Source organism: Neofelis nebulosa, chromosome 6 (genome assembly GCF_028018385.1).
Source record: "Neofelis nebulosa isolate mNeoNeb1 chromosome 6, mNeoNeb1.pri, whole genome shotgun sequence".
In the NCBI taxonomy this organism is placed as follows: Eukaryota; Metazoa; Chordata; class Mammalia; order Carnivora; family Felidae; genus Neofelis; species Neofelis nebulosa.
Window position 1 is genome coordinate 90973771 of NC_080787.1, and position 18761 is coordinate 90992531.

The following is an 18761-nucleotide window of genomic DNA, read 5'->3' on the forward strand; positions in this document are numbered from 1 at the left end:
ATTATTTCTCATGGCAGTGTTAGGGCAGAGATACATATATTAAAAGGGAACTGGTAGAAATTGTGAGAAAGAAATATTTAAAAATACTGCCCTAACAGAAAGCACAAGATTCTAGAGGCGGCAAGGCAGGACACAACAAAACACAGAACGTTACAACAACACAAAACACAGAAAATGTTCCTCCCGTTGCATTACTGTTCTTGGGAACTAACATCAGGTCTACTCTTATACAGTCCATGCTTCACAACTGAAATACAATGAAGCTTTCTGGGTCTATAGTATCTACAGCAAGTGAAACCACCAGTCATGTGTACTTCTAGACTGGATCCTGAGTAACATGTGTAGCAGCTCTGAGGGCCTGTGCACCTGTCATCATGACCCACATATCCTGATTTTTTCTCTTAAATACATGCAGGAGTCTTCTTCACCCAATTCTCAGGTAATTTGAAGTCAGCTCACTTGTCTTCCTCCCTGGCACTTTTGTCTTTTTAATAAAACAACACAGTGTAACAAAACCACTGCCAAAAATATAATAATTGAAATACTATAACAAGGAGTAACACATTATGTTTTGGATAATTAGTTATTTAAAAAACATGTTGGCTGTCAAATGGCTGGCAATAATCCCCTTGCCAGTTGGCGTATTTTCCAGTTACCTAAACACAGAAGTCAGCTGGGCGGCGGGTTCTCCTTCTGACCCCACTTGGCAGGCTTTTACCATGTATTGCAGGTTCTCTGTGGCCAGCCTTTTCACTAGGAGGAAAAATTATAGCATCACACGCTGTGTCTGAATTGACCATCTGGATCCTCATTTTTATGAACACTCTTAACTTAGAGAAATATGTTGTTTTCTTAAAGTTTGTACAGTTCTGTTCTTTTTCAAAATGAAATAGTTCTGAGTTTTTGGTTTGTTCTAAAGTTCTATCTCCTTATCTCCCATTCTAAGAAAATATAAAAACCTTAAGAGTTTATTTTTTACACTCTTATAACTGAAAAAATAAATGTAAAGATAGGCCTTTTAGAAAGACCCCATATTCAAAACCATTCTATCATCCTCATCCTGCAAGTAGTTACATACTGACAAAAGATAGCTTTTAACCATTCAGCTGATTTACAGACAAGCAGATTTATTGTTTTAAAACTCATAGGCGTATTCCTCCCTCCTACTCACTAACAAATTAGAAACCACCAATTTACCTTCGCTTAAAATTAGCCAAAGATGTGTGTGTGTATGTGTATAAATCAACTGTGATGCTATCGTTCTTTCAAAAAAGACAGTGAAGTTATAAAAAGAACATGTGTATTCTTTAAATATTTAACCAAATCCTTTAAAATTGTGCATTTGTACGTAAAAATGGAAAAATATCAAGAAAGAAAATACAAAATTTAGTATGTTCCAAATGCTATTAAATTTTTGTTGTGTTGTTTTTGGCACATCTAATATAAATAGCTGAGGAAAAAAGAACTCTAAGAATAAAAATTTCAGAAGCTCTAATCCATTATAGCAGGAGCACAAAACAGGATACATATGAACTTAAGTTAATCACATGTAATGTTCTCTACGGTATGAGGGTGGTGGATAAAGAAGATATAGCACACTTGTCTTCACTGAACAAGTAACTCCTCATATTAGATACAATTCTGAAATCAGTATAATTCATTCTTAAAAGACATTTTCTTGAAAAACAACCCCCAAAGCTCTTCTGTGGATAAAGTACCACAATATGAAGAAAAAGTCTTCACAGAAAACATTAAGCATTGATTTAAAAAGAAAAAAAAAGACAGAAGATGGTGGCGTAGGAGGACGCTGGGCTCACTGCGCGTCCTGCTGATCACTTAGATTCCACCTACACCTGCCTAAAGAACCCAGAAAACCGCCAGAGGATTAGTAGAACGGAGTCTCCGGAGCCAAGCGCAGACGAGAGGCCCACGGAAGAGGGTAGGAAGGGCGGCGAGGCGGTGCACGCTCCACGGACTGGCGGGAGGCAGCCGGGGCGGAGGGGCGGCTCGCCGGCCAAGCAGAGCCCCCGAGGCTGGCTGGCAAAACCGGAGGGGCCGGACGGACTGTGTTCCGACAGCAAGCGCGACTTAGCGTCTGGGAGGTCATAAGTTAACAGCTCTGCTCAGAAAGCGGGAAGGCTGGAGGACAAGGGGAGGGAGAGCTGCTGAGCCCCGGACGGCAGAGCTCAGCTTGGCGGGGAACAAAGGCGCTGGCCAGCGCTATCTCCCCCGCCCATCCCCCAGCCAAAATCCCAAAGAGAACTAGTTCCTTCCAAGGAACTTGCTCGCTCCGCACAAACACCCAACTCTGTGCTTCTGCGGAGCCAAACCTCTGGCAGCGGATCTGACTCCCTCCCGCTGACACAGGGCCCCTCCTGAAGTGGATCACCTAAGGAGAAGCGAGCTAAGCCTGCCCCTCGTGCCCCCGTGCACCTTGCCTACCCACCCCAGCTAATACGCCAGATCCCCAGCACCACAAGCCTGGCAGTGTGCAAGTAGCCCAGACGGGCCACGCCACCCCACAGTGAATCCCGCCCCTAGGAGAGGGGAAGAGTAGGCACACACCAGTCTGACTGTGGCCCCAGCGGTAGGCTGGGGGCAGACATCAGGTCTGACTGCGGCCCCGCCCACCAACTCCAGTTATACACCACAGCACGGGGGAAGTGCCCTGCAGGTCCTCACCACTCCAGGGACTATCCAAAATGATCAAACGGAAGAATTCCCCTCAGAAGAATCTCCAGGAAATAACAACAGCTAATGAACTGATCAAAAAGGATTTAAATAATATAACAGAAAGTGAATTTAGAATAATAGTCATAAAATTAATCGCTGGGCTTGAAAACAGTATACAGGACAGCAGAGAATCTCTTGCCACAGAGATCAAGGGACTAAGGAACAGTCACAAGGAGCGGAAAAGCGCTTTAAACGAAATGCAAAACAAAATGGAAACCACGACGGCTCGGATTGAAGAGGCAGAGGAGAGAATAGGTGAACTAGAAGATAAAGTTATGGAAAAAGAGGAAGCTGAGAGAAAGAGACATAAAAAAATCCAGGAGTATGAGGGAAAAATTAGAGAACTAAGTGATACACTAAAAAGAAATAATATACGCATAATTGGTATCCCAGAGGAGGAAGAGAGAGGGAAAGGTGCTGAAGGGGTACTTGAAGAAATTATAGCTGAGAACTTCCCTGAACTGGGGAAGGAAAAAGGCATTGAAATCCAAGAGGCACAGAGAACTCCCTTCAGACGTAACTTGAATCGATCTTCTGCACGACATATCATAGTGAAACTGGCAAAATACAAGGATAAAGAGAAAATTCTGAAAGCAGCAAGGGATAAGCCTGCCCTCACATATAAAGGGAGACCTATAAGACTCGTGACTGATCTCTCCTTTGAAACTTGGCAGGCCAGAAAGGCTTGGCACGATATCTTCAGTGTGCTAAACAGAAAAAATATGCAGCCGAGAATCCTTTATCCAGCAAGTCTGTCATTTAGAATAGAAGGAGAGATAAAGGTCTTCCCAAACAAACAAAAACTGAAGGAATTCATCACCACTAAACCAGCCCTACAAGAGATCCTAAGGGGGATCCTGTGAGACAAAGTACCAGAGACATCACTACAAGCATAAAACATACAGACATCACAATGACTCTAAACCCGTATCTTTCTATAATAACACTGAATGTAAATGGATTAAATGCGCCAACCAAAAGACATAGGGTATCAGAATGGATAAAAAAACAAGACCCATCTATTTGCTGTCTACAAGAGACTCATTTTAGATCTGAGGACACCTTTAGATTGAGAGTGAGGGGATGGAGAACTATTTATCATGCTACTGGAAGCCAAAAGAAAGCTGGAGTAGCCATACTTATATCAGACAAACTAGACTTTAAATTAAAGGCTGTAACAAGAGATGAAGAAGGGCATTATATAATAATTACAGGGTCTATCCATCAGGAGGAGCTAACAATTATAAATGTCTATGTGCCAAATACTGGAGCCCCCAGATATATAAAACAATTACTCATAAACATAAGCAACCTTATTGATAAGAATGTGGTCATTGCAGGGGACTTTAACACCCCACTTACAGAAATGGATAGATCATCTAGACACACAGTCAATAAAGAAACAAGGGCCCTGAATGATACACTGGATCAGATGGACTTGACAGATATATTTAGAACTCTGCATCCCAAAGCAACAGAATATACTTTCTTCTTGAGTGCACATGGAACATTCTCCAAGATAGATCATATACTGGGTCACAAAACAGCCCTTCATAAGTTTACAAGAATTGAAATTATACCATGCATACTTTCAGACCACAATGCTATGAAGCTTGAAATCAACCACAAGAAAAAGTCTGGAAAACCTCCAAAAGCATGGAGGTTAAAGAACACCCTACTAACGAATGAGTGGGTCAACCAGGCAATTAGAGAAGAAATTAAAAAATATATGGAAACAAACGAAAATGAAAATACAACAATCCAAACGCTTTGGGACGCAGTGAAGGCAGTCCTGAGAGGAAAATACATTGCAATCCAGGCCTATCTCAAGAAACAAGAAAAATCCCAAATACAAAATCTAACAGCACACCTAAAGGAAATAGAAGCAGAACAGCAAAGGCAGCCTAAACCCAGCAGAAGAAGAGAAATAATAAAGATCAGAGCAGAAATAAACAATATAGAATCTAAAAAAAACTGTAGAGCAGATCAATGAAACCAAGAGTTGGTTTTTTGAAAAAATAAACAAAATTGACAAACCTCTAGCCAGGCTTCTCAAAAAGAAAAGGGAGATGACCCAAATAGATAAAATCATGAATGAAAATGGAATTATTACAACCAATCCCTCAGAGATACAAACAATTATCAGGGAATACTATGAAAAATTATATGCCAACAAATTGGACAACCTGGAAGAAATGGACAAATTCCTAAACACCCACACTCTTCCAAAACTCAATCAGGAGGAAATAGAAAGCTTGAACAGACCCATAACCAGCGAAGAAATTGAATTGGTTATCAAAAATCTCCCAACAAATAAGAGTCCAGGACCAGATGGCTTCCCAGGGGAGTTCTACCAGACGTTTAAAGCAGAGATAATACCTATCCTTCTCAAGCTATTCCAACAAATAGAAAGGGAAGGAAAACTTCCAGATTCATTCTATGAAGCCAGTATTACTTTGATTCCTAAACCAGACAGAGACCCAGTAAAAAAAGAGAACTACAGGCCAATATCCCTGATGAATATGGATGCAAAAATTCTCAATAAGATACTAGCAAATCGAATTCAATGGCATATAAAAAGAATTATTCACCATGATCAAGTGGGATTCATTCCTGGGATGCAGGGCTGGTTCAACATTCACACATCGATCAACGTGATACATGACATTAACAAAAAAAAAGAGAAGAACCATATGATCCTGTCAATCGATGCAGAAAAGGCCTTTGACAAAATCCAGCACCCTTTCTTAATAAAAACCCTTGAGAAAGTCGGGATAGAAGGAACATACTTAAAGATCACAAAAGCCATTTATGAAAAGCCCACAGCTAACATCATCCTCAACGGGGAAAAACTGAGAGCTTTTTCCCTGAGATCAGGAACGCGACAGGGATGCCCACTCTCACCGCTGTTGTTTAACATAGTGCTGGAAGTTCTAGCATCAGCAATCAGACAACAAAAGGAAATCAAAGGCATCAAAATTGGCAAAGATGAAGTCAAGCTTTCGTTTTTTGCAGATGACATGATATTATACATGGAAAATCCGACAGACTCCACCAAAAGTCTGCTAGAACTGATACATGAATTCAGCAAAGTTGCAGGATACAAAATCAATGTACAGAAATCAGTTGCATTCTTATACACTAACAATGAAGCAACAGAAAGACAAATAAAGAAACTGATCCCATTCACAATTGCACCAAGAAGCATAAAATACCTAGGAATAAATCTAACCAAAGATGTAAAAGATCTGTATGCTGAAAACTATAGAAAGCTTATGCAGGTAATTGAAGAAGATATAAAGAAATGGAAAGACATTCCCTGCTCATGGATTGGAAGAATAAATATTGTCAAAATGTCAATACTACCCAAAGCTATCTACACATTCAATGCAATCCCAATCAAAATTGCACCAGCATTCTTCTCGAAACTAGAACAAGCAATCCTAAAATTCATATGGAACCACAAAAGGCCCCGAATAGCCAAAGTAATTTTGAAGAAGAAGACCAAAGCAGGAGGCATCACAATCCCAGACTTTAGCCTCTACTACAAAGCTGTAATCATCAAGACAGCATGGTATTGGCACAAAAACAGACACATAGACCAATGGAATAGAATAGAAACCCCAGAACTAGACCCACAAACGTATGGCCAACTCATCTTTGACAAAGCAGGAAAGAACATCCAATGGAAAAAAGACAGTCTCTTTAACAAATGGTGCTGGGAGAACTGGACAGCAACATGCAGAAGGTTGAAACTAGACCACTTTCTCACACCATTCACAAAAATAAACTCAAAATGGATAAAGGACCTGAATGTGAGACAGGAAACCATCAAAACCTTAGAGGAGAAAGCAGGAAAAGACCTCTCTGACCTCAGCCGTAGCAATCTCTTACTCGGCACATCTCCAAAGGCAAGGGAATTAAAAGCAAAAGTGAATTACTGGGACCTTATGAAGATAAAAAGCTTCTGCACAGCAAAGGAAACAACCAACAAAACTCAAAGGCAACCAACGGAATGGGAAAAGATATTTGCAAGTGACATATCGGACAAAGGGCTAGTATCCAAAATCTATAAAGAGCTCACCAAACTCCACACCCGAAAAACAAATAACCCAGTGAAGAAATGGGCAGAAAACATGAATAGACACTTCTCTAAAGAAGACATCCGGATGGCCAACAGGCACATGAAAAGATGCTCAACGTCGCTCCTTATCAGGGAAATACAAATCAAAACCACACTCAGATATCACCTCACGCCAGTCAGAGTGGCCAAAATGAACAAATCAGGAGACTATAGATGCTGGAGAGGATGTGGAGAAACGGGAACCCTCTTGCACTGTTGGTGGGAATGCAAAGTGGTGCAGCCGCTCTGGAAAGCAGTGTGGAGGTTCCTCAGAAAATTAAAAATAGACCTACCCTATGACCCAGCAATAGCACTGCTAGGAATTTATCCAAGGGATACAGGAGTACTGATGCATAGGGGCACTTGTACCCCAATGTTTATAGCAGCACTCTCAACAATAGCCAAATTATGGAAAGAGCCTAAATGTCCATCAACTGATGAATGGATAAAGAAATTGTGGTTTATATACACAATGGAATACTACGTGGCAATGAGAAAAAATGAAATATGGCCTTTTGTAGAAACGTGGATGGAACTGGAGAGTGTGATGCTAAGTGAAATAAGCCATACAGAGAAAGACAGATACCATATGGTTTCACTCTTATGTGGATCCTGAGAAACATAACAGAAACCCATGGGGGAGGGGAAGGAAAAAAAAAAAAAAAAGAGGTTAGAGTGGGAGAGAGCCAAAGCATAAGAGACTGTTAAAAACTGAGAACAAACTGAGGGTTGATGGGGGGTGGGAGGGAGGGCAGGGTGGGTGATGGGTATTGAGGAGGGCACCTTTTGGGATGAGCACTGGGTGTTGTATGGAAACCAATTTGACAGTAAATTTCAAATATTTAAAAAATAAAAATAAAAAAGTGAAGGTAAAATAAATACATTTAAAAAAAATAAATAAAAAGAAAAAAAAAGCTTTATTGAAGTGCAATTCACTTATCATCAAAACCAACCTATTAAGGTGCACAATTCACTGGATTTTAGTATATTCACGGAGTTGAGAAGGCATCCCCACTGTCTAATTTCAGAATAATTTCATCACCTCCCCAGAAAACCTTATACCCCTTAACAGTCACATTCTCCTATTTCTTCCTCCCCCAGCCCCTGGCAACCACGAATCTACTTTTGTCTTCATGGATTTGACTTCTCTGGAAATTTCATATACATACAATCATATACCACATGGTCTTCTCTGACTGCCTTTTTACTTAGCATTATGTTTTAAGGTTCATCCATGTTGTAGAATGTGTACTTTATTTCTTTTGACGGCCAAGTAATATTCCACTGTATAGAGATACCCCATGTTGTTTATCCATGCATTAGTTGCTGGACATTTGGCTTGTTTGCATTTGAAGCTATTATGAATCAAGCTTCTGTGGATATCAGCGTACAGTTGTGTTTTAAAAAAAATATTTGCCATCTTGGTTTATTTAAGTGAATTGAACTTTTTAAAAAGCTGGGTTTTTTTTTCAGTTTTTCTTTACATTAACAGCTTTACTCACCTAACACATACAATTCCATGTTTTTAGTATATTTGCAGAATTGTGCAACCATCACTACAATGTTAGAATATTTACTATGCAAAGAAACCTGACACTCTTAAGCTACCACTCCCTGTTTTCTGATATACCCTAAAAATAAACACAAATCTATTTTCTGTCTCTACAGATTTAATATTCTGGACATTTCATACAAATGTAATCATACAATATGTGGTCTTTTGTAACTGGCTTCTTTCACTTAAAATAATGTTTTCAAAGTTCATCCATGTTGTATAGCATGCAGCAGGACTTAATTCCTTTTTATGGCCAAATAATATTCCACTGTGTGGCTGTATCACATTAAAAAAAAATCTGTCAGTTGACAGTCTACGTTCGGGCTACTATGAAAAATAAATTGCTATAAATATGAATATACAAGTTTCTGTGTGGATATATGTTTTCATTAGTCCTGGGTTCATACCGAGGAGTGACATTGCTAGGTCACATTGTAACTCTATGTTAATGATCTAAGGAATGACCGGACTATTTTCCCTAGTGGCTACACCATTTTATATTCTCAATAGCAGTAACTAGGGGTTCTGATTTCTTCTCCATGTTTTCATCAAACTTTGTTATTATCTGACTTTTTCATAATACCCAACTTAGTGGTATCTCACTGTGGTTTTGATTTGCATTTCCCTGATGACTAATTGTGTTGAGCACCTTTTCAGGTGCTTATTAGCCATTTGTTTATATTCTTTGGAAAAATGTCTATTCAAATCCTTTGCCTATTTTTTTTGAAAGTTTATTTTTTTTGAGTTAGAGGACAAGAGAGAGAATCCCAAGCAGGCTCTGCGCTGTCAGTGCAGAGCCCGACACAGGGCTTGATCCCATGACCCATGGGATCATGACCTGAGCTGAAATCAAGAGTCAGATGCAATAACCCACCAAGCCACCCAGGCGTCCCCCTTGGCCTATATAAAAAAAAAATTTTTATTACTGAGTTGTAACAGTTCTTTATATATTCCAAGTACAAGTTCCTTATCCTATAAATGATTTGCAACTCTCATTCTGGGAACTTTCTTTTCACTTTTTTGATTGTCCTTTGAAGCATGAAAGTTTTAAATTTTTTAACTTTTCTTTTTAATGGGTTATTTTTGAGAGAGAGAGAGAGAGAGCGAGCAGGGGAGGAGCAGACAGAGAGGGAGACAGAATCTGAAGCAGGCTCTGTGCTGACAACACAGAGCCCAACGTGGGACTTGAACTCACAAACTATATAGATCATGACCTGAGCCTAAATCAAAAATTGGACACTTAACTGACTGAGTGATCCAGGTACCTGAAAAGTTTTTAATTCTGATTAGTCCAATTTATGTCTCTCTTGCCTTGTACTTTTGTTGTACCTAATAACTCATTGCCAAATCCAGGTCATGAAGATTTACTAGTTTGCTTTTTCTACGAGTTTTATAGTTTTATCTCAGCCATTTAGGTCCATGATCTATTTGGAGTTAATTCTTGTGTATGGCATGAAATAAAGGTATAACTTCATTTTTTTGCATGTGGATATGTGTTTGACTTAGTACAAGTTGTTGAAATACTTGTTTTCTCCCGACTGAATCATCTTGGCACCTTTGTCAAAAAAATCAGTTGACCACAGACCTTTGGGTTTATTTCTGAACTTCCAATTCTAATCCACTGATCTATGTCTATCTTTATGTCAATACCACACTGTCTTGATCACTGTTGTTTTGTACTAAGTTTTGAAATTGGAAAGTATAAATCTTCCAACTTTGTTCTTTTTTCAATATTGTTTCAACTGTTCTGGAGTTACACTGAATTTGTAGACCAATTTGGGGAATACTACTATCTTAACAATATTACTTCTTCAGATACATGAAATGGGTGTTTTTTCCATTTATTTAGATATTCTCTAGTTTCTTTCAACAATGTTTGGTATTTTTCAGATCTTAAGCTTGTATTTCCCTTTTCTTAAATTTATTCCTAGTTGTTTTTTTTTTAATTATAAATGGAAATGGAAATGGAATCATTTTCTTAATTTCATTTTTAGATTTTCATTGAGAGTATATAGAAATAAAATGAATTTTTGTGTCTTGATTTTGTATCCTACAACCTTGCTTAACTTGTTTATAAGTTCTAATAGCTTTTTAGTGGTGTGCTTAGGATTTTGCGTATACAAGATCAAATCATCTACAGATAGGGTTAATTCTACCTTTTTTCCAAGCTAGATGCCTTTAATTTATTTTTCTTGCCCTGACTAGGACTTCCAGTACAATGTTGAATAGAAATGGCAAGAGTGAACATCCTTGTCTTATTCCTAATCTTAGGGGGAAAGCATCTATCTTCCACCATTAAGGATGATGTTAGCTCTAAGATTTTCATAGATGTCCTTCATCAGATTGAAGAGGTTATCTCTAGTTCCAGTCTGTCATTATGTAATGCCTTTTTTTTTTTTTTTTAAGTTTATTTACTTACTTGGAGAGAGAGAGAGAGCGAGCGAGCGAGCTGGGGAGGGGCAGAGAGAGAGAGAGAGAGAGAGAGAGAGAGAGAGAGAGAGAGAGAATCCCAAGCAGGCACCACACTGCCAGAGCGGAACCTGATGCCAGACTCAAACTCACGAACTGTGAGATCATGACCTGAACTGAAATGTAGAGTCGATGCTTAACTGACTGAGCCACCCAGGCACCCTACATACATGTACCTTTTATATTCATTGCTCTTGTTCTTTTTTTCTAATCATTTGCTTTTATTCTGCCTTTTCTGAAGGTTTTAATTGAGAATTTTATGATTCCATTTTTTTCTCTTTTCTTAGTATAATCAAATACACTTATTCAAAAAAATTTTTTTAGTGGTTACCCCGGAGTTTGTAGCATACAACTAATCCAAGTCTACTTTCAAATAGCACTGCATTCCTTCAGGGGTGGTACAGGTGCCTTTTAACACAGTATTCCAAATTCCTCTCTCCCAATCCTCAGAACAATGCTGTCATTCAGTTTGCTTTCCATAAGGTATAATCACCAATTATTATTTTGAAAAAGAAACAAACAATTTATTAGATCATTTAAGTGGAGAGACAGATTCAGAGAATCACAGCTTACAAGGACCAGGAGCTGACACTGGAAGAAATATTTACACTGCATTTGACAAACTGCTCTATGATCAGTTTTGGGGGCAACGTTTGCTCTATGACCTCAATTCCCTGATGCATCTAAGAAGAGTTGTTTTTCAGTCTGATAAGATTTGTTTCTTGTTGTGAGGGTGAGAATGAGAACTTCTAAGCTCTTTACACAACAAAAATCCTCCAGCTCTTACTACTAAACTCTTTCTCCCTTCATTTCTGTTTTTTTCTTCCTATATTTTGGTGCTCTTTTGTTAAGTGCACGTTTATAAGTTGTTAAATACAGTGATCCTTTATCACTATAAAACATCTCTATTTCTAGTAACAATTTTTTGGCCTAGCTTTCCATAGCTACAGTTTGCATGATGTAGTTTTTTTATCCTTTTATTATTTCAGTATTTGAATCTAAAGTGTTTCCTGTAGATAGAATAGAATTAGATCTTTTTATATTTTCATTCCAATGATCTCTACTTTTGATTAGTTTGTTCACTCCTTTCACAACTACTGTTACTGTTGCTATAGATGGATTTATATTAGTCATTTTACCTTTTGTTTTCTAAATGTCTCGCATTTTTTGCTCTTCTAATCTCCTTTACTGCTCTCTTTTCGTATTATATGCATATTTTAAAACTTAGCATTTTAATTTCTTTAATGATTTTTCATTAGTTTTGAATTATTTCCTTAGTAGTTGCTCTAGGCATATCATGCATATCTTATCAGAGCTTCTGATTTACATGAATTCAGTGAAATACAGAAACATTATTCTTACATAACTCTATTCCCCTCCCCCTTTGTTGTGGTATTATTTTTTTTTTAATGTTTATTTATTTTGAGACAGAAGGGGAGGGAGAGAGCAAGCGAGCAAGAATGTGCATGTGAGCAGGGGAAGGGCAGAGAGGGAGAGAGAGAATCCCAAGCAGTCTCCATACTCTACACAGAACCCGATGCAGGGCTCCAACTCACATTATCTGAGCTGAAATCAAGAGTTGGATGCTTAATAGAATGAACCACCCAGGCACCATTGTGGTATTATTTTTATACATATTCCCTTTGCAAATGTTACAAACCCAACAATACATAATTTTTTGTTTTTCATAGTTTTTATTTTATATAATTTTGTCTTTCAAAGAAGCTAAATGAGAAGAAAGGAAGAAGAGGAAAGGAAAGCAGGTATATATTTTAGCTTTTGTTATATTAACCTTGTTGATCATCTCTAATTCTCTTCATAATTGTTTCTATTTGAGTTATTATCTGGAGTCATTTTCTTAGACCAATATAGCTTTGCTCCCACCACCTCCTTTGTACTGTTACTGGTAAATATACTGCACTTCTATATGTTATAGACCCAATAATACATTATATATCATTTTTTTAATATTTCATTTTATTCATTTGCTTTTTAAACCCATTAAGGGAATAAAGATAAAGAAATATACACTTATACTTTTATAGTTACATATTGCTTTACTGGTGTTATTCCTGTGTGAGGTCACCTAACTTTCATTCTGTAGAACTTTTTTTTCTTTTTAATTTTTTTCTAATGTTTATTTTTGAGAGAGAGTGATAGACTGTAAGCAGGGGAGGGGCAGGGAGAGAGGGAGACAGAGAATCCAAAGCAGGTTCCAGGTACTGTACTGTCAGCACAGAGCCGGACGTGGGGCTTGAACCCCAAGACGTGGGTCAGCCCCAAGATCATGACCTGAGCTGAAGTCGGCCACTTAACTGACTGAGCCACCCATGAACTTCCTTTCTTATAAGGCTGGTCCACTAGCAATAAATTCTCTCAGTTTTTATCTGGGGATATTTTTATTTTATCTTCACTTTTGAAAGGTAATGGTTTTACAGAATATAGTATTCTTGGTTGAGAATTTTTTCTTTGATCACTAAGTGTTATCCCACTGCCTCTGACCTCCATTAATTCTGCTGAGAAGTTAGCTGTTGACCTAACTGGGGTTCTGTGGTAAGCGATGAGTCTTTCTTCTCTTGATGCTTTAAAATTTTTCTCCTTGCCTTTGGCTTCCAGTATTTTTACTCTGATGCATCTTATTGTGGAACTTTTCGAATTTATCCTATTTGGAATTAGGGCCGCCTGGGTGGCTCAGTCAGTTAAGCGTCCGACTTTAGCTCAGGTCATGATCTCACTCATGGTTTGTGGCTTTGAGCCCCATGTCGGGCTCTGTGCTCACAGTGTGGAGCCTGGAGCCTGCCTCGGATTCTGTGTCTCCCTATCCCTCTGCCCCTCCCCTGTTTGGCTTTCTGTCTCTCAAAAATAAACATTACAAAAAAGTTATCCTATTTGGAATTAGCTGAGCTTCTGGAATGTATAGGATTGTTCATTAATAAATTCAGGAAATCTTTAGCCATTATTTCTTCAAATATTTTTTTCTGTACCTTTCTGTCCTCTTCTGGGTTATATGTATAATGGTGCACTTAATGGTATCCCACATGTCCCTAAAGCTCTGTTCATTTTTCTTCATTCTTTTTTTTTTTTTTCAAATTGCATCATCTCTTGTCATCTATCTTCAAGTTTGCTAATTCTTTCTTCTGCTAATTCAGATCCAGTAACAAGCCCCTCAAGTGAATTTTTCAGTTTAGCTCTTGTACTTTTAAACTTCATAATTTCCTTTTGGTTCTTTTTTTGGTAACTTCTGTCTCGGTACCGATATTCTCTATTTGATGGGACAATGTCATCATACCTACCTTTACTTTGTTAATCATGCTTTCCTGGAATTCTTTGAACATACTTATAATGGCTACTTTGAAGTCTTTGCCTATTAAATCCAGTATCTGATTGCTCTCACTGGCAGTTTCTGCTGCCTGCTTTTTCCCCCAGTGTATGGATCATATTTCTGTCTTTTTGCAGTCTTGGAATTTTTTTGTTGCTGAAAACTGGACATTTTTTAGTGAGCTGTAGTTCTTCCCTCTTCCCCACTGGCCCCCAGTGTGAAGCTTCTAACATTGCTCCTCAGGTGATATAACCTCGGGTATGCCTACAGTCTCCATTCTAAGACAGTGGTTTTGACAGGGCTCTCTTTGTCTCTTTCTCTGACCACACTCAACTGTTAAGTTCCACTAATCAAAGCTGATTGCTCTATTGTTTCCTATAATGCCCAGGGACATATATTGTCTTATAGACTGATCTCATCAAGTTCAGGCTGTTTTAAAGGGATTTCTGTGGTGTTTGAGATTCTGATCCAAGGGTTCCTTCCAGCTGTCTCTTTCACCAATTCTCTCACCAAACTAGATGGTCTACAGATTAGCCTATATACCCAATGACTCTATTATTCTCCTACCTATTGCCTATCACCACAAACTCCATTATTTTTGATAGAACTCTATGGTTGAACTTTTTCCACACTCATTTGCAAATGAAGTTAGTTCCTTTGGGACTGATTGAGAGTTCTCTGTTCTATGCTCAGCTTCTCCTCCCTCTACCTCTCCACCAGATAACATCTCAGATGCAGGGCTCTGGTGATGGGGACAGGCACAATGGTGCTACTTTTGAGTGACATACCCACTTTAGGAGCTGAGTGCTTGTGGGAGGAGAGGCAGCAGCCCCAGGGACCCTCAGTTTGCTTCTCTTGGCAGGGAATTCACACATTTAAGCTGTGGCAAGGATGACTGGTACCCCAGGAACAGAATGGAGGGCCCACTTCTTAGCCACAATTGCCTGGAATATAACTTTAGCGTCAGGTAGCTTGGGGGCAAGATGAGAAATACTGATATCCTGCCTCTCATAGGAGGACAGCCCTCCTACTGGGAGCCGGGGAGAGAAGAAGCCCTATGTTCTTGGATTTACTAGTCTGGAGTAGAGTTTCTGTCTTACTGAGCTGGGGGAATAAAGAAAGGAGTGGTCTTCCTTCAAATACCACAGACTCCTGATGTTTTTACCAAGTTTCAGATTTTCTTAAACAAATGTTTCTACATTTGCTCCACTCTTAGGACTATTTCGAGAGAATTTAGATACTTTCTTTTTAAAAGTTTTTTTTTTTTTTTCAACGTTTTTTATTTATTTTTGGGACAGAGAGAGACAGAGCATGAACGGGGGAGGGGCAGAGAGAGAGGGAGACACAGAATCGGAAACAGGCTCCAGGCTCCGAGCCATCAGCCCAGAGCCTAACGCAGGGCTCGAACTCACAGACCGTGAGATCGTGACCTGGCTGAAGTCGGACGCTTAACCGACTGCGCCACCCAGGCGCCCCTAGATACTTTCTTTTAAATAATTTTCACCAGTTTTGCTGGGGAGTGGGTCAGCAGAACTCCTTATGTTATTGTGCCAGAAGTAGAGTTCTTTTGGTGCTTGAGTACAGGTTTTTGAGTCGACGTATGTTTAAAATGCTCTTGGGCATATACCTAGGAGTGGACTTGCTGAGTCATGTAGTAAGACTAACTTTCTATGATTTTACAAATTATTCTTTTAAGCAGTGAGGCTACAAGGAGAGTCAGAGAGAATTTTCTCACAGCCAAAATCTGTTTAATACTACCTCCTCAGCTTACAAAGACAGCAATGCAGAGACTGCGAATTCTGTATTCTACCCATGTCAAACATGTGATGCACTCACTAGCTAGATGTGAGCAGCAAAATTCACCTCCACACTCTAGCCTCCTTCCTGATAATTACTATAACCAAAACTAAAATTTTATACCGTCTGCTCTGTCTCAACAAATTTTGTACTGCATACCACAGTAGGCTTTCACTGAAAGTATGTGTAAGTTTTCAATGAAGACAAAATTTCTAAAGATGACCCTGGGTCTACATGGGTATTTTTTTCAGTGAAGAGATGCTACTCTCAGATAAGGGCATTCCATATGAACACATCATAACAGTTTTTGTAAAACCATGCTTAGCTTTTACAAATCATGCTCGGGAGAAAGAAAACATTTTAATAAGAACAACATTTTACTTATTAAAATAAACATAGATTTAAACAAAATATGCATACTTTTTGAGATAAAATGGAACCTTTCAAAGAGCTCTTTGAGCTTTACCAGTTTGGATGGTACCCTCAGATTCTGCAGGATGCACATTGCACTCACTCATCACAGCAGTTAGAGGTACTTAGGTAGAAACATCGAGGAGCCCTGCCCTGAACAATCACCTTATCATGAGAACACGCACACCCTTACACACATAGCATCCTATTTACATTAAAAACTCCTTCAGGATAGAGCTATCCCTACTATTCTGCATATTCCCAATAAGCTTATTAAAGCATGCTACTCACAGTGGGGATCAGACAAATGATATTTTAAAGAGATCCCTAGCAGTAAGGCTGATGAGACTGAAAACAAAAGGACTAGGATCAAAGGATCCTTACAGGTTGCCTGTGAAATCAGCTTAGATATTCTGGCGGCAACCTGAACCGAAGAACTTACCTTGACCCCTCACCACATGATAGGTAACAAATTGTATTTAATACTGTAGTCAGATTAAACAAATATTCTTTAAAAGGTCAACAAGTCTAATTAGAGGAAGTAGTCCTTACATAAACTGTTTGCCTTGGGGGAAAAAACAAAACAGAAGTAAACTACTCTGAAACATGTCACTGTTTAACTATTTTATCATGCCCAACCTCTGCTATCTGCTGGAGTTTGTCAGCCATGATATATAGAAACTGATATTAAATAACCAAGCACTTAGCCATTGTTTAACTGATAGGAAAGAGTACTTTCTTAATTTATGAAAAGAACAGTATAACAGATTCAAACTAACCTTGGGGTTCGCTGACCAACACCAACAATTTTAAGATGCCAGGGAGGAGCAGTTCAACCTCAGAAATGTCTATGTTAGTTTCTTTGAAGAGCTGGAGGATGAAGGCTAGGATAGATGCCAAGCGAGGAGGGAGCAGGGACCCTTTACACTCAAAGTAGGACTTCCTAAAAAGAAGCACAATTTTGTTTTTTCTTCTGTTTAAAGTTTCAGTGAACAGAACCAAAAGTCACCCACTTTAGAGATACTGACAAATTTTACCCAACTTAATAAAGCAAAACTAAAAAAATATGCATATATTTTGCCATGCTATCCTCAAACACAAAATTTTAGAAGCATAAGCATATGAATATCTGGTGTGTTATAAGGGCCAAAGTAGAATACGGATACAAACTAAATTTAAAACCTGATCTTTCAATGCACTTAATCAAAATCCAAATGAAAATCCAATTGTTAATTTGTTTTTTTTTCTTTTCTGAGTCCAATCTCTTCTATTAGCTCCTCAACGATGCAACATTTTCTTTAATGTCAAATTTGCATAAAGAAATCTCTCCTCACGTTTATTTATTTAGGGATTTGGGAGGGGTTTTATTTCTCCAAATCAATAAGAGGACTGCCCTAGGAATTGGCTTCCTGTTCCAGCTTTACCTCTTTCCTTCTCTTAGGAAGTAAAAAAACCAGAGGTAATTTAGGATGTAACATCTCTCAAAGCAAAACAAATTTTAGCATTAGGATTCAACAGAGATCATAAAGATAATTTATCTGACTCATTTTTATATCTACCTCTTAAACAGGTGTTGGCTCCTAAGAGGTATTCAGTATATACACTTAAGTGAATAAATGGAAGTGGCAATTGCTCAGTTTCTAAAAGGTCTAGACAACAGGAAAAATTGTCACATATAGCTAAATCTAAGCTAGACATCCATACGTATTTGCAAAGCAGTAAAATTTACCAAAATGAGCCACAGAAATCATGAAGGATTATAAACTCCTTAAGGGCAGGAACTATGTCTTCACCATCATTTCTACTCTATATGGTGGGTTCCAGCAATTATTACATGTTAAAAGATTTATTCAATCTTTGAGGACAAGCGTTTTGTCTTTTTTGTTCACTGCTGAATCTTAGACGAAATATGGTCTATGAAATCAAGGGGCTCACTGTCTAGTGGAAAAGTTGAATAAGGAAAAAAAGACTACCATAATACAGTGTGATAGGTGCTTTGAAAGACAACCCCAGAATTCTCAGGAATTGGGAGGAATATACCCTAACAAAGATGGGAAACTACAGGAGTAGAGGAGCATGGAATGGAGGGAGGCACAGGAGGCAATCTATTCCCTTCCTGAGTAGTTAAAAAATAGAAAAAAGGAACTACTACACTTCTGGATCTTCAGTTAGAAATCATGAGAAAAATGTGTTCCCTGGTAAATAAGAAAGTCAATGAAAGCAGCCAGGATTTTAAATGGTGGGCTTTAAATTACTTTTATGACCCTAAACATTTCACTTCAGCATTTGTCATTTGGTTTGTACTACACTTACTTAAATAATGCCTCAAAAATAGTGGTAGACTACTAAGGTCT

General features: G+C 38.5%; 1 protein-coding gene across 4 annotated transcripts in view; it reads right to left on the minus strand.

Annotated features, from left to right (window-relative positions):
- The window catches only part of MMS22L (MMS22 like, DNA repair protein), a 133879-nt gene that overhangs the window by 6056 nt on the left and 109062 nt on the right, over positions 1-18761 (minus strand). For all 4 annotated transcript variants that reach the window (XM_058734774.1, XM_058734772.1, XM_058734773.1 and 1 more), the window contains 2 exons: positions 17187-17350; positions 657-753 (listed from right to left, as the gene is read on the minus strand). In XM_058734774.1, coding sequence (XP_058590757.1) covers positions 657-753; positions 17187-17350 — 261 coding nt within the window. The remainder of the gene's footprint in view (positions 1-656; positions 754-17186; positions 17351-18761) is intronic.